The sequence below is a fragment of the Bicyclus anynana genome, chromosome Z (assembly GCF_947172395.1).
Source record: "Bicyclus anynana chromosome Z, ilBicAnyn1.1, whole genome shotgun sequence".
Lineage (NCBI taxonomy): Eukaryota > Metazoa > Arthropoda > Insecta > Lepidoptera > Nymphalidae > Bicyclus > Bicyclus anynana.
This window is the reverse complement of record NC_069110.1, coordinates 3,496,998-3,510,854: the sequence shown is the minus strand read 5'-3', so window position 1 is coordinate 3,510,854 and position 13,857 is coordinate 3,496,998. Positions and strand designations below refer to the sequence as shown.

At 40.1% G+C, this 13,857-nt stretch overlaps 1 protein-coding gene across 3 annotated transcripts in view; it reads left to right on the top strand.

Moving 5' to 3' along the window:
• Positions 1-13,857, top strand: part of LOC112043806 (protein bric-a-brac 1) — a 433,720-nt gene that overhangs the window by 46,410 nt on the left and 373,453 nt on the right. For 2 of the 3 annotated variants that reach the window (XM_052890735.1, XM_024079401.2), the window contains exon 1: positions 8,184-8,910. In XM_052890735.1, the coding sequence (XP_052746695.1) occupies positions 8,278-8,910 (633 nt within the window). In that variant the 5' untranslated portion in view covers positions 8,184-8,277. Of the gene's footprint in view, positions 1-8,183; positions 8,911-13,857 lie in introns of those variants that run through there. The other variant, XM_052890734.1, reaches the window with a different exon arrangement.

Genomic DNA, 13,857 nt, shown 5'->3' with positions numbered 1-13,857 from the left:
ACACGAGTTATTTTTACACGTGTAGGTTTGCACGCGTCGTTATTGTTCTGAAGCAATTATAACTTTCGAAAAATTTAATATTCCCAACTTTTTAATAAATTTCATTCCGTTGTTTGATACTTTTTACCATATTTTACTGCGCTATTAGAAATGGCAAAAGCTGCAATTGTCACAGCCATTATTAAGTTGGTCCTTAGTCAAGACCAATTTGCGTGTTTTTGAAGTTAAAGTGAAACAGGTCAAACATTCATACCATCATATCCATCGGTTTTTACAAATCTCGGGAACCACGGATTTTTTCAGGACAGGATATGTGTTTTTTTTATTATCCAATATTATCTATTTTCTTTTTAAATTTCATTTAAATTGGTTTAGTATTTGCGGCGTTAAAGAGTAATAAACATCCAAACAACCATACAAACTTTCACGTTTACAATATTAGACGGACGTTATAATCCTTCACCCTGTCTATTGCTGAAAGCCGAATCAAAATCCGTTGCGTAGTTCCAAAGATCTAAGCGTACAAACACGGGAAGCAACTTTGTTTTATTCTGTTTTTTTACAAATCCTGCGAGAACCATGTATTTTTAAGGTAAAAATAGCTAGTATGTTCTCTACTTTCTAGTGAAAGTCGCATTAAAATTGGTTCAGTCATTCTTGAGATTAGCCTGAATAAACAGAAAGCCAGATAGACAGACAAAAATTAAATATGTCAAAAAGCTTCATTTTGTTTTGGTATAATGTAAATAGGTAGGTATAATCACTTGACATAACGCAGTTCTTTTGAAACCACAGACAGGCCTTTCAATTTTATTTATATGCAAAATGGTTATACTTAATTTGAGTGTATATTTTTTACATATAAAAAAAAATATGAAATCCGCCACGCGTTCACTGAGACCGCGCCCTAACGCTTTGTCCAATATAGAAGCACAAGAATTCAATCTCTCGGTTGATGTGGAGAAATTCCTCGTAAAAGAGTACATTTAATATCTCGGCTATTACATACAAAGTTAAATATACATACAAAGAGTAATACGGGCAACGTGCAACCCTTATTCAGTTCAAGGGTTTGACATAAACCCGAGAGGGTATAGTTTCAACAGCCCAAACTTTTGTTATACTATACCAAACAAATAGAGAGAGCCGTGATAGACTAGTGGATATGACCTCTGCCTCCGATTCCGGAAGGTGTTGGTTTGAACCCGGTCCGGGCATGCATCTCCAACTTTTCAATTATGTGCATTTTAAGAGATTAAATATAGTGTGTGAAGTATGCTAATCCGCATTGAGCCACACCATCGACACGCATCACGAGATCCTGCCAATCGCGACCAACACACGATCGAGTTTTATCGGCTGTCAAGCCGTCAGCGCTGCATGCATGTGAGATTACTTGATCGTCAGTGGCTGACATTATATGTTTGGTGAGAACTAGGTACGTACCAAATATCATCACTTCAAGATATTCTGCAGATAAATGAAATTTTTTTTTTTTTAATAAATTACAAGGTATTAAAAAAACCCGTTTCCTCCAATTAGTCGGAAAAGATAGTGTTAGGAGTGGGTACGACGATAGTCCAGCGGGCGGGGATCGAACCATCATCTCTCGGTGATAAGTCCGGCTTTACCGCTGAGCTATTGAGGTATAGGTATAAAGTCTCGCTCGCGCTCTTGTACTTTTTTTTTCTTTACAAGTTAGCCCTTGCCTACAATCTCACCTGATGGAAGCGGGCTAACTTGTTAGGAGGAGGATGATAGTTTACACCTTTTCTGTTTCTACACGACATCGTACCGGACCGCTATCCGGTGGCCTCCGTAGCGCAATGGTATGCGCGGTGAATTTACAAAACGGAGGTCCTGGGTTCGATCCCCGGCTGGACCGATTGAGATTTTCTTAATTGGTTGAGGTCTGGCTGGTGGGAGGCTCGGCCGTGGCTAATTACCACTCTACCGGCAAAGACGTACCGCCAAGCGATTTAGTGTTCTGGTACGATGTCGTGTAGAAACCGTGTACCTACGATGTCGTAACACGTTAGCCCGCTTCCATCTTAGACTGCATCATTGAGATTGTACTCAAGAGCTAACTTGTAAAGAATAAAAAAAATGTGAAGTAGGTATAATAATAATAATAAATAATAAGCTCCTCATCGACTTTTCGGTCTCGGCGACTAATCTCATGGTGCGATTAACCATAGCAGGAGATATTATAGTGCACAAGTGTGTGCGCAAGCACAGGTGCACTTTTTCTTTCCTCACTCTCAAAATCCGATGGGACGGCAAACCAACACGACCGGTGAGAGATCAGGCGCAGGACCGACGGCTTTACGTGCTCTCCGATACACGGGGGTATACTAACACCACCAACTTCCCAACTCCAGGCTGCTATTAAGATTTTTCTTGTAAGAAAAGTCTCAATAACCAACTTTTTTTGAACCCTGGACCGCATTGTCAGTAGCTGAACCAGCTTACAACGGGACCAATAATAAGTTTAATAATAGTGAAGTGAAAATGTAGATCAAATAAATTTATATCTCAAATCTCGAAAGTTATCCGGGGAAACGAACCCGTGACCATTTAGACGCCACAGAGCACTCGACAGAGGTGACCCAACGTCCGGTCGCCGGCACATATCAAATGAGACATTACCGGGAAACTTACAGCGGTAATTAACGTCTTTATATAAATATCGTACTCGACAAATGTTAGTCTGTTACGAGACATGGTGTGGACGTAATCCTTGTTTTTTTTTTTGTTATTCATAAACTAGTCCGTAAGGCAGCTATTCCTAGCTATTCCTAGCTCTGGCAGTGGTTATAGTAACGGCGGGGCAAGAGGTGTTAGGAATCTCTGGCAGAGATTCCGCTGCCAACCTTTGGCATCCTCCGTGGCGCAGTGGTATGCGCGGTAGATTTAAAAGATGGAGGTTCTGCGTTCGAGCCTCGGCCCGATTGAGGTTTTTTAATTGGCCCAAATCAGTTATGGGACACATTTTAAGATCTATTTATAAAAGAAATATTATATTATTTACCTACCCCGAAAATAATAATTTTAAAACACGTCAAGTGCTTTAAACATTTTTAATTAATTTTGGGTAAAGAATATAACCTCAGAGTTATCACACTTTTGTCATCAACCCATATTCGGCTCACTGCTGAGCTTGAGTCTCCTCTCAGGATGAGAGGGGTTAGGCCAATAGTCTACCACGCTGGCCCAATGCGGATTGGCAGACTTCACATACGCAGAGAAATAACATAATTATCTGGTTTCCTCACGATGTTTTCCTTCACCGATTGAGACACGTGATATTTAATTTCTTAAAATGCACACAATTGAAAAGTTTGAGGTGCATGCCCCGGACCGGATTCGAACCCACACCCTCCGGAATCGGAGGCAGAGTTCATATCCACTGGGTTATCACACTAATATTATAAAGGCGAAAGTTTGTGTGTAAGTGTGTAAGTATGTTTGTTCCTTTTTTACGCTGCGGTTACTGAAGCGATTTGGCTGAAATTTGGAATGGAAATAGATATTACTCTGGAATAACAAATAGGCTACTTTTCATTCCGGAAAAATCCATGGTTCCCGCGGGATTTGTGAAAAACTGACTTTCACGCGGACGAAGTCGCGGGCGTCCACTAGTAGGAAATAATCCCAGAAACCTGTAGGTATATTATATGGATATACATAGTAAACTATATAACCCGTCTTTTGTAAGTCTTCGAAAGTTACAGTTGATGTGCATGCTCCTTAATAAAACAAACTGTCTGTACACGATAAGAGATGGCGTTATAGGCGACAAGAAATTAATCAAGGCAATGCGTCGTTACACTGTAAACATGCTAATTTACCTATGACTTTTTTATAACTTAATTAATAACGTGTGGGCTACCAAAGTGTAGTACAAGAGTCGGTGGAACAAATTTAACGAGTTACCGTTAAATTCGAAAGTTGGACCTACCATGCCGCTCCGATGGGTTGGAGGGCTTAAGGGTACGCAACAACACATATGAATTAGGGATAAGATGATAACCGTAACAGCTCGCCGTCAACCAGCCGACCAATTCACTGACTTTGATATAGGTAGGTATGTTAGTTACCTTATGTTATTAAGATCAAATTTTTCGTATACTATTATTTTATATTATTTTAATACCTACTTTTCCACAAAGTTCATTGTTAGCAAAGATCACGATGTCAATTGGGAAATATTATCAATCTACTCTAATATATATACAAAAGGGATTGTCCTGGATGACATTTTTGACTTATAATCTTTATTTTGATCAGATAGCATTAAATAATTTAGTGAATACGAAATCACGTGACTTGAGAATTAATAACAAAAGCTAATTGGTACATTTCATATATATACACTTACATACTCCAAAATTAGTGAATAGGCCGCAGGCGTCGATGTCGATTCGGTTATTAACGAAATCAAGCTTACATGGAGCTGTTGGATGCTGCCTGATTAAAAATTACATATGACCGAAGAGAATATAACACTCCTAATTAAAATAAACAAATCATAGTTGTAAGTGTAAAAATTAATAAAATCAAAATTCATTTATTTCAATTAGGCTTAGTTTACAAGAACTTTTGTAAAGTCAAGTAATGTATAAATCCACCTCCAACACTCCCTGTTATCCAGAGTAGGTAATTTAACCGCAACTCGAAGCCTATATAAGCCTCAATAGCTCAACGGTAAGAGCGGTTGGATTCATCACCGAGGGGTAGTGGTTCAATCCTCACCCCGTTGGTCTATTGTCGTACCTACTCCTAGCACAGTCTGGCCAGACTATTTGAAGGGGAATGGGAATATTGTTCATATTATAAAAAAATATGGCAAACCAGCGGACGCCCGCGACTTCGACCGCGTGGAATTTAGTATTTCACAAATCGCTCGGGAATCGTGAATTTTTCCGGAATAAAAAGCAGTCTATGTGTTAATTCAGGCTGTAATATATCTTAATACCAAATTTCAGCTAATTCGGTTCAGTAGTTGAGGCGTGAAAAAGCAACAAACATTCATATCATCAAAACCATCAGTTTTCGAAAATCTCGTGAAACCATGGATTTTTCGGGATAAAAAGTAGCCTATGTGTTAATCCAGAGTAAAGTCTATTTCCTTTCCAAATTTCAGCTAAATCGCTTCAGTAGTAGCGGCGTTATAGAGTAACAAACATCCAAACATCCATACAAACCTTCACGTTTATAATATTAATAGGCAAATATTCTTAAAAAAAAACTCGTAAACCACAAAAGAGCAACGTTTCAAAAAGAATCCTAAATAGTCCCCACCGGCTCTTGGACTATTACTACAGGTTACGATTTAGACCAGTTTATGCTACAATTTAATTTGATGGCCCTCGGTCGTCGCGTGACCGTCAGTTATCGTCACATACTTTTATGGGTGATGTAAAATAATGAAAAAATACCAGATGAACAGTTTTATGTCGCGCGTTTGATTTAGAACCGTGTTCATGATTACCCACCGACGATGTTTAACACGGAATGTAATTTGTTTATATAGACAACCCTTAGAGCTAACTTTTTTGGGGTTCCGTAGTCACAATCAATGCTTGATGTCAATTTTTCGTTAGCCCTTGACATCTCATCTGATGAGTGATGATGCAATCTAAGATAGAATCAGACTTACTTGTTAGGAGGAGGATGAAAATCCACACCCCTTTCGGTTTCTACACGACATCGTATCGGAACGCTTAATCGCTAACCCTACCGACAAAAGACGTACCGCCAGGTACGTCTTTTGTCGGTAGGGTGGTGACTACCCACGGCCAAAGCCTCCCACCAGCCAGACCTGGATCAATTAAGAAAACTTCAATCTGCCCAGCCGGGGATCGAACCCAGGATCTCCGTCATGTAAATCGGAGGCGGTCATACATTTTCAAAATGATGATGAGCAGAACCTGGCTTTCCAACCAGTGGTAGAGTCTACAAATAGTCAGTTATGACGTTTTAGTGGCTTGTAAACTAAGCCTGTTTGAAATATAAATATGAATTTTGAATTTTGCACAAGGAATCCTTAATACACGTCATTATCATTAACAACCCATATTAGGCTTACTGGTGAGCACGAGTCTCCTCTCACAGTGAGAGGGGTAAGGCCTTAGTCCACCACTCTGGCCATATGCTGATTGGCAGACTAAACACACGTAGATAATTAAGAAAATTCTTAGTCAGGTTTCCTCACGATTTTTCCTTCACCATTTTGCAATACGTGATATTTGATTTCTTAAAATGCATCCAACTGAAAAGTATACGCCCCGGACCGAATTTGAAACTACGCCCTCAAAATCGAAGGCAGAGGTCATATCCACTGAGCTATCGCGGCTTAATACACGTAGTTTTAACATATCCGTCTGTCCATTTGTGGTTTAGCTCAGAGACAATTAGTCCTGCTACAACAATGTAATTCAGTATGACTACCTACATGTATGTATAAGAGCGCGCAAAGCCTTGAAGTAAAACCTCTAAAAATATTTTATTAAATAAATAATGTACCCAGTACCGCCATTAACCGCCAAAATTCAATACTTATTAGTTAGGTAGGTGTATCTTATTACACATCACAATTATTTTTTGTGGTATTTTTCCTTAAGAGAAACGGCAAATGAATTACAACGTACAGCCATCTTCAGTATTTGCATCACAATTAAATTACTGCGTAAATTATTAGATTAATAGAGTACGAGTATAATTAAAGAAAGGTACCTAATTGTTATGGTTGCATAATAGGGGCTATTAAAACAAGAGTGGATTTTGTTAAACGAACGAACGAAATAGAAATACGAGACATTAATTTTTTACGAGAAATTAATTAATTTTGCATATTCGATAAAAGTCAGGTCATTTTAGGTATCTAGGTATAGGTGCCTAGGTACATTCAGTAAGTAGGTATATTATTTTATATGCCAAATTTATCTTCAGTAGGTACTTAGGTAAAGTACCTATGGTAAAACAAAAATAAAATCTTATAAAATATAGATGCTACCTACCCACCTAGAACAGCTTGATAAAAATAATTTAAAGTATCTTTTAAATATGACATACCTACTTACATAGGTATCTTACCGTTCCCTTCCATAAAGTCGGAATTACAGAAAAGGATAAGGAAGGTAAGTAGGCACGACAATATTCCAGGCAGGGATCGAATCCATGACCTCTCAGTCACGCTTTGGAGTGAAGTTACTGATGTATTTTATAGGTACTTTAATGGTCTAAGAACATCATTCATTATCATCAGCCATTAGAAATAGATAGATACACTAATCTGTTATTTATTAGTGATAAGAAATAAATGGTAATAGGTAATATTCAGTGTCACAATTGGTTGCCTAGTTAAATTGTAGGCAGGCACATTTTTCATACAAAATGTAAGAAACCATGGACTAGATCAAAGGCAAGTTAATACATTTATTAATAAATTAAGTAAAAACTTATTTTTTTTATTTGATATATTTACTAATTAACTTATGAAGGTATGTAGGTACCTAAACAACATTTACTTAACTGTATCTGGCAATCCCACAGTTGCAGTGTAAACCAACGATGGAAGTAGTTTAAATAAATTAAAAAAATAATTAATCATTTATTAAAACCAGGCGCAATTTTATTATTAAGCAACCTGTTCACAATGTGACAATGTGAATATTTTCTATCATTTATTTCTTATCACTAATAAATAACAGATGAGAGTAGGTATTAGTTATGCCGGATCTTGTACTATTATTGCTTGTTTCATTTCCGCAGCTTGCACAATGACGCCTAATACGTAGGTCTACTGCTGTAACTACTGCGCCTCTACGAACCGTGGACCTTGTTTGCTATACGCTGCGGCGTAACCAGCAGTGTGCGTACAATTTATATCCCTTGTTAGCTGAAAGTGATTCTGCTTATTGTGGTATCAGACTTGGTCCTACACCAGAAGTAGACTGAAGGAAGGCTTCAGTGCATCTTCATAATGTAGAGCTAGTGGCGTGCGGCGTGCGGCCCGCGTGCGTGAGTGGCGTGCGGCGTGCGGCGCGCGTGCGGCGTGCGCGGGCGCCGCGGTCGATGCGCGGGCGGGGCGGGGCGGGCCCGTGGGCCGGGCGCGCCGCCATTCGCAGGGCGCGCTCCTCCCCCGGCCCCGCCCGCGCGCCCCGCCGCCGCCCGCCGCCGGCCGCTCAGTGTCTCGCGAGTCGTCGCCCGCGGTGCACGCGTCGGGCGCCTCACTATCCGTCACGTTGCAGATGCGAGTTCGCCGCTAGAAGCATGCCGGCCGAGGAAGACCCCGGGGCGATGGACGGCCGCGAAGCCGCCGACGGCTCGCCGCAGCAGTTCTGCCTGCGATGGAACAACTACCAGGCCAACCTGGCCACCTGCTTCGACCAGCTGCTGCAGACCGAGTCGTTCGTGGACGTGACGCTGGCGTGCGAGGGCCGCAGCCTGAAGGCGCACAAGGTGGTGCTGTCCGCCTGCAGCCCGTACTTCCAGACGCTGTTCACGGAGAACCCGTGCCGGCACCCGATCGTCATCATGCGCGACATCAAGTACTGCGACCTGAAGGCGGTGGTGGACTTCATGTACCGCGGCGAGATCAACGTGTCGCAGGACCAGATCGCGGCGCTGCTGCAGGTGGCGGAAACGCTGAAGGTGCGCGGGCTGACGGACGTGAGCGGCGAGCACGCCGTGCTGCGCGCCGCCAAGCGCAGCGGCACCGCGTCGCCGGACGCGCCGGGCGCGGGGCTGGCGGGCCCGGCCGGCAAGGCGCGCCGCCGCTCGGGCTCCGCGCCGCGCTCGCCGCCCGCCGACCTGCTGCACGCGCCGCCCGACGCGCCGCCGCCCATGCACGACGACGTCGACATCCGCCCCGGCATCGCCGAGATGATCCGCGAGGAGGAACGGGTGAGTGTCCATCGCCATGTCCACACACGCACACACGCAGCATTCAGCACTAACTAAATATTTTAAACATTCAAAAATTATTTTTTTACAACTTCATTATTCGCGCAAATAAATATATCTACTAACAATTCCATAAATAATAAATTATGCTTTTAAAATTATCTCATAAATAATAATCTATAGAAATATATTTGAATATTATTTATTATCTAATTAAAAAATAGTAAGTATCCGGGATATAAAATGTCACTCTTGCCACCAACACTTAAAAGCTAAGCCTTGTTGGAAACAACCATTATTTTTTAAATTACGATGATATTAAGATATGTTTCAATAATAATTTACAAAACTTTTATAAATGTAGCAAGTAAATAAAAGAACTTGTACCTATCTACAGAAAAAACACATCGTTTTTTATAAATTATTAACTATGTTTCATATTTTTCCTGTACGTAGACATTTATTTAATTTGAATAAGAATAAATCGCGATGTTTTAGGTCAATATTGGAAGATTCTTTATTTAAATCCTGAAAAATTAATATAAATTCGACCTTATTCGTTTGTGTTACGACTGAGAACGCGTTGCAAGGGTTAAGAAGCTCAGCTGTTTGGTGAGATAGGTCCGTAACATTGTCTCACCCTTCACCGCGCCGTAAGGCACAAATCAGACGTGCGATTGCTCCAAGCAATATATTCGTTATTTTAACCATAAATTGAATTTAATTAAGTGTTCTACAGAAAGTAATATAATATTCAATCTTATGTACATTATTACAAATTATGCTAATACTTATTACTGTGGTCTGTGCCGAAGAGTTACGTTTGCTGAAAGGTGTACTCGTAGGTAGGTATAATATTTTTAGGAAATCTGTTTTATCTCTAAATTACGCGTGAGATTATAAAGTGGGTAAAAAGTTTTATTTAATGTATAATTAGATGTTTATCATATCATTTTAGATCAACTTTTAAATAATTTTCACGTAAACTTAATAAAAATATTTAAATAATTGAATTAAATGAAGTGAGGCAAGCTGTTTCAATATTCTAAAATACTTATTATTTTTTAAAATGGCTATATAGTTATTAATAGATCGATTGCACTAAAAAATTTAAAAATACAGACATTTTCGTTATTCAAAAATATTATACTTAATTTATTAGTAACTTAACAAAATTATAACATAACAATAAATGAGCATTCCATCATTGTGGTAGTCGTCGCTGTTGAAAAATATTACGTAATACCTATACTTAGGTATATAAAAACAAATAATAAACCAAAATAGCACAAATTAAAAAAATACTTGGTTATTCGTTAAAAAAATAAAATAAAATACGGCGAATTAAAAATCACGTCCAAAACAGTCTGTCCACGAGTACGATGTCGTGTAGAAACCGAAACGGGTGTCGATTTTCATCCTACGCCTAACAAGTTAGCCTGCTTCCATCTTAGATTGCATCATCACTTACCATCAGGTGAGATTGCAGTCAAAGGCAAAAAAGAATAAAAAAAGAATCTCTTAGAGATCCTCCGGTTTCAGGGTTTTTTGCGGATTATATCAAAATAAATAAATTAGTCACCATTAATAATGAAATACCGCATAGTGACGCCTGCTTCTATTCAATACAAAAAATACCTATTATCAAATGAACTGAAGGATAATTAATAAAATAAAAAAAATCTGTCGCCCGTCTGCTCCATGCGCATAGAAAATTTACTTCGGGTCGCAAGGACGATGCTGACTTAACTAGCGGGGAAGTAAACATTTTTGTTTACTTGTTTATTATTTGTTTTAGGTACTAGAAAAAACATTTTCCGACATAAAATTCTTTAAAATAACAGTTATTAGGTAGGTAGGTACACGAAGCTCGTATTTATTTTCATCATCATCATCATCATCATCATATCAGCCGATGAACGTCCACTGCAGGCCATAGGGCTTTTGTAGGGACTTCCAAACATCACGATACTGAGCCACCTGCATCCAGCGAATCCCTGCGACTCGCTTGATGTCGTAAGTCTACCTGGTGGGGGGTCGACTAACTTAGCTTAGCTTACTAGTGCGTGGTCGCCATTCCAGCACCTTGGGACCCCAATGTCCAAGGGTCTTCGAACTATGTGCCCCGCCCATTGCCACTTTAGATTCGCAACTCGTTGAGCTATGTCGATGACTTTGGTTCTTCTGCGGATACGTGCCGTGATCTTTATAAATACAGAAATGCACTTCTTACCCAACCGACTACATCATAAACCTATAGTAATTTGTGCCTACCCTAATTAAAAACCTTGCGCTCGCCACTGTGTACCTATGTTGTATGTTAGGTACAAACTTTTCTTTCCACATGTATGTATATAAACATATATTATTACAGTGTTGTACGTTTCACCCATTGTTCTTTAAGTAATTTAGTATTTGCGAACTAAAAGTGGGTCTTAGTAACAAAAGCATATTGTTCTGACGCAATTAGCATCGCAATAATCATAGATAAGTGAATGTTTGTGGTATTGGGTTTAAAATTAACAGTTTCGTAAAAAAAACACGTTAACTGTTACGAGTTTTAGATTTTAGTTAAAAACTACGGAACGTCCGCATGGAAACCCTGAATTGAACCCCGGTTTTATTTACCCAAGCAACGTGTCTAGTTACCACCCTACCGGCGAAGACGTACCGCTAAGCGATTTAGCTTTGCGGTACGATGTCGTGTAGAAACCGAAAGGGGTGTGGATTTTCATCGTACTCCTAACAAGTTAACCCGCTTCCATCTTAGATTGCATCACCACTTACCATCAGGCGAGATTGTGGTCAAAAGCTAACTTGTAAAGAATAATAAAAAAATGTTAGGTATAAGCTAGCCGTATAATATTATAAAGCTGAAGAGTTTGTTTGTTAGTTTCATTGAATGCGCTAATCTCGGGAACTACTGGTCCGATTTGTAAAATTCTTTCAGTGTTAGATAGCCCATTTATCGAGGAAGGCTATAGGCTATATATTATATAGCCGTATTCCTACGGGAACGGGAACCACGCGAGTGAAAACGCGTTGCGTCAGCTAATCAATGATACGGGGCCCCGGACTACAGGTGCCTCTAACGTGTAAAAGCAAACATTAGTAATATTTAATCTTACTGAATCTGGTGTTTTCCGAAAAAAAACATCAAAAAAACTGCCTATAGGCAATAAGCAATCTCTTTTTTCCTGGGTTAAGCGCGTCCGCGAAAAGTTGAAAAATCCTACATAGGTTTTCTTTTGTGAGACATTTTTACCCTTTACAAAGGCCCTTTAGGCCCCCAAATAATTTTGATACAGGGCCCCTACAAAGCATGCTACGCCACTGAATTATCCCGTTAATTTTAACTTCTTACTATTTTTTTTTATATATTCTTTACAAGTTAGCCCTTGACTGCAATCTCACCTGATGGTAAGTGACGATGCAATCTAAGATGGAAGCGGGCTAACTTGTTATTAGGAGGATGAAAATCCACACCCCTTTCGGTTTCTTCACGACATCGTACTGGAACGCTAAATCGCTTGGCGGCACGTCTGTCGGTAGGGTGACTAGCCACGGTCGAAGCCTCCCAGCAGCCAGACCTGGACCAATCAAGAAAACCGCAATCGGCCCAGCCGGGGATCGAACCCAGGGACCTTGTAAATCCACCGCGCTTACCACTGCGCCAAGGAGGCCGTCCAATATTATATTTATTATATTATACAGAATATCATCATCATCATCATCAACTCATATTCGGCTCACTGCTGAGCTCGAGTCTCCTCTCAGAATGAGAGGGGTTAGGCCAATAGTCCACCACGCTGGCCCAATGCGGATTGGTAGACTTCACACAAGCAGAGAATTGTGAAAATTCTCTGGTATGCAGGTTTCCTCACGATGTTTTCCTTCACCGATTGAAACATGTGATATTGAATTTCTTAAAAATGCACACAACTGAAAAGTTGGAGGTGCATGTCCCGGACCGGATTCGAACTCACACCCTCCGAAATCGGAGGCAGAGCTCATATCCACTGGGCTATCACGGCTCTATACAGAATATATATATAGTATATTTATTATACTATACAGAAGTATAGTTGGATATAAAGTTAAAATTAAACGAACGTGAAAAATATTCATCTGCCCACGAACTGACTACATTCTTTATAAATAATGAATCCGGTACAAGTTGGGAGTAAAAAATCCGGGCCTATTTCGTGCCCGAAACACAGTTAGAATATCTAATAGGCTTTAGAAAGAGCTGCAATTAATGTTTCATACGCTTTGAATGTAAAAATAGTGGACTGTTAGAACTTTAAAATGTCTGTTTTCTTTCCGTCTCTACTGTAATGCACGCCATTGACGGTCAATTATTCTCACGTTTCTGCAGCACCCACGACTATAACTGATCGTGTATTGGTCACGACATGACCGTCATGACGGCTCGACTTATGAAACGTCTTCGCTGCCGTTTGCGCTGCAGAAACGTGAGAATAATTGACCGTCAATGGCTGACTTAACTATGTCGCTTGTCTGTCGATGCATACTTGATGCTTCGTTTTTCGTGTAGGTATACAATACCTACAACTCTTGCGTAACTGGCTCTTTGGTCAATTGGCTACGACACACTCCTGATGGCGCAGTGGTATGCGCAGTGGATTTACAAGACGGAGGTCCTTGGTTCGATTCCCGGTTGGGCCCCACCCCTTTTCGGTTTCTACACGACATCGTACCGGAACGCTAAATCGCTTGGCGATGCGTCTTTCCCGGGTGGTAACTAGCCACGTTCGGTCTTCCACCAGCTAAAATAGTGGCTAGATAGTGTAGTATATTAATTTATCTTAGTACGCAATGGGCTATTTGTTTTTTTTAATTGATCATTCGTTTTCTACTATATTGAAAAAAAAGTATCTTTTTTTACCTACATAAAAATTTTCATTTTGAAAATATTTTTTTGAC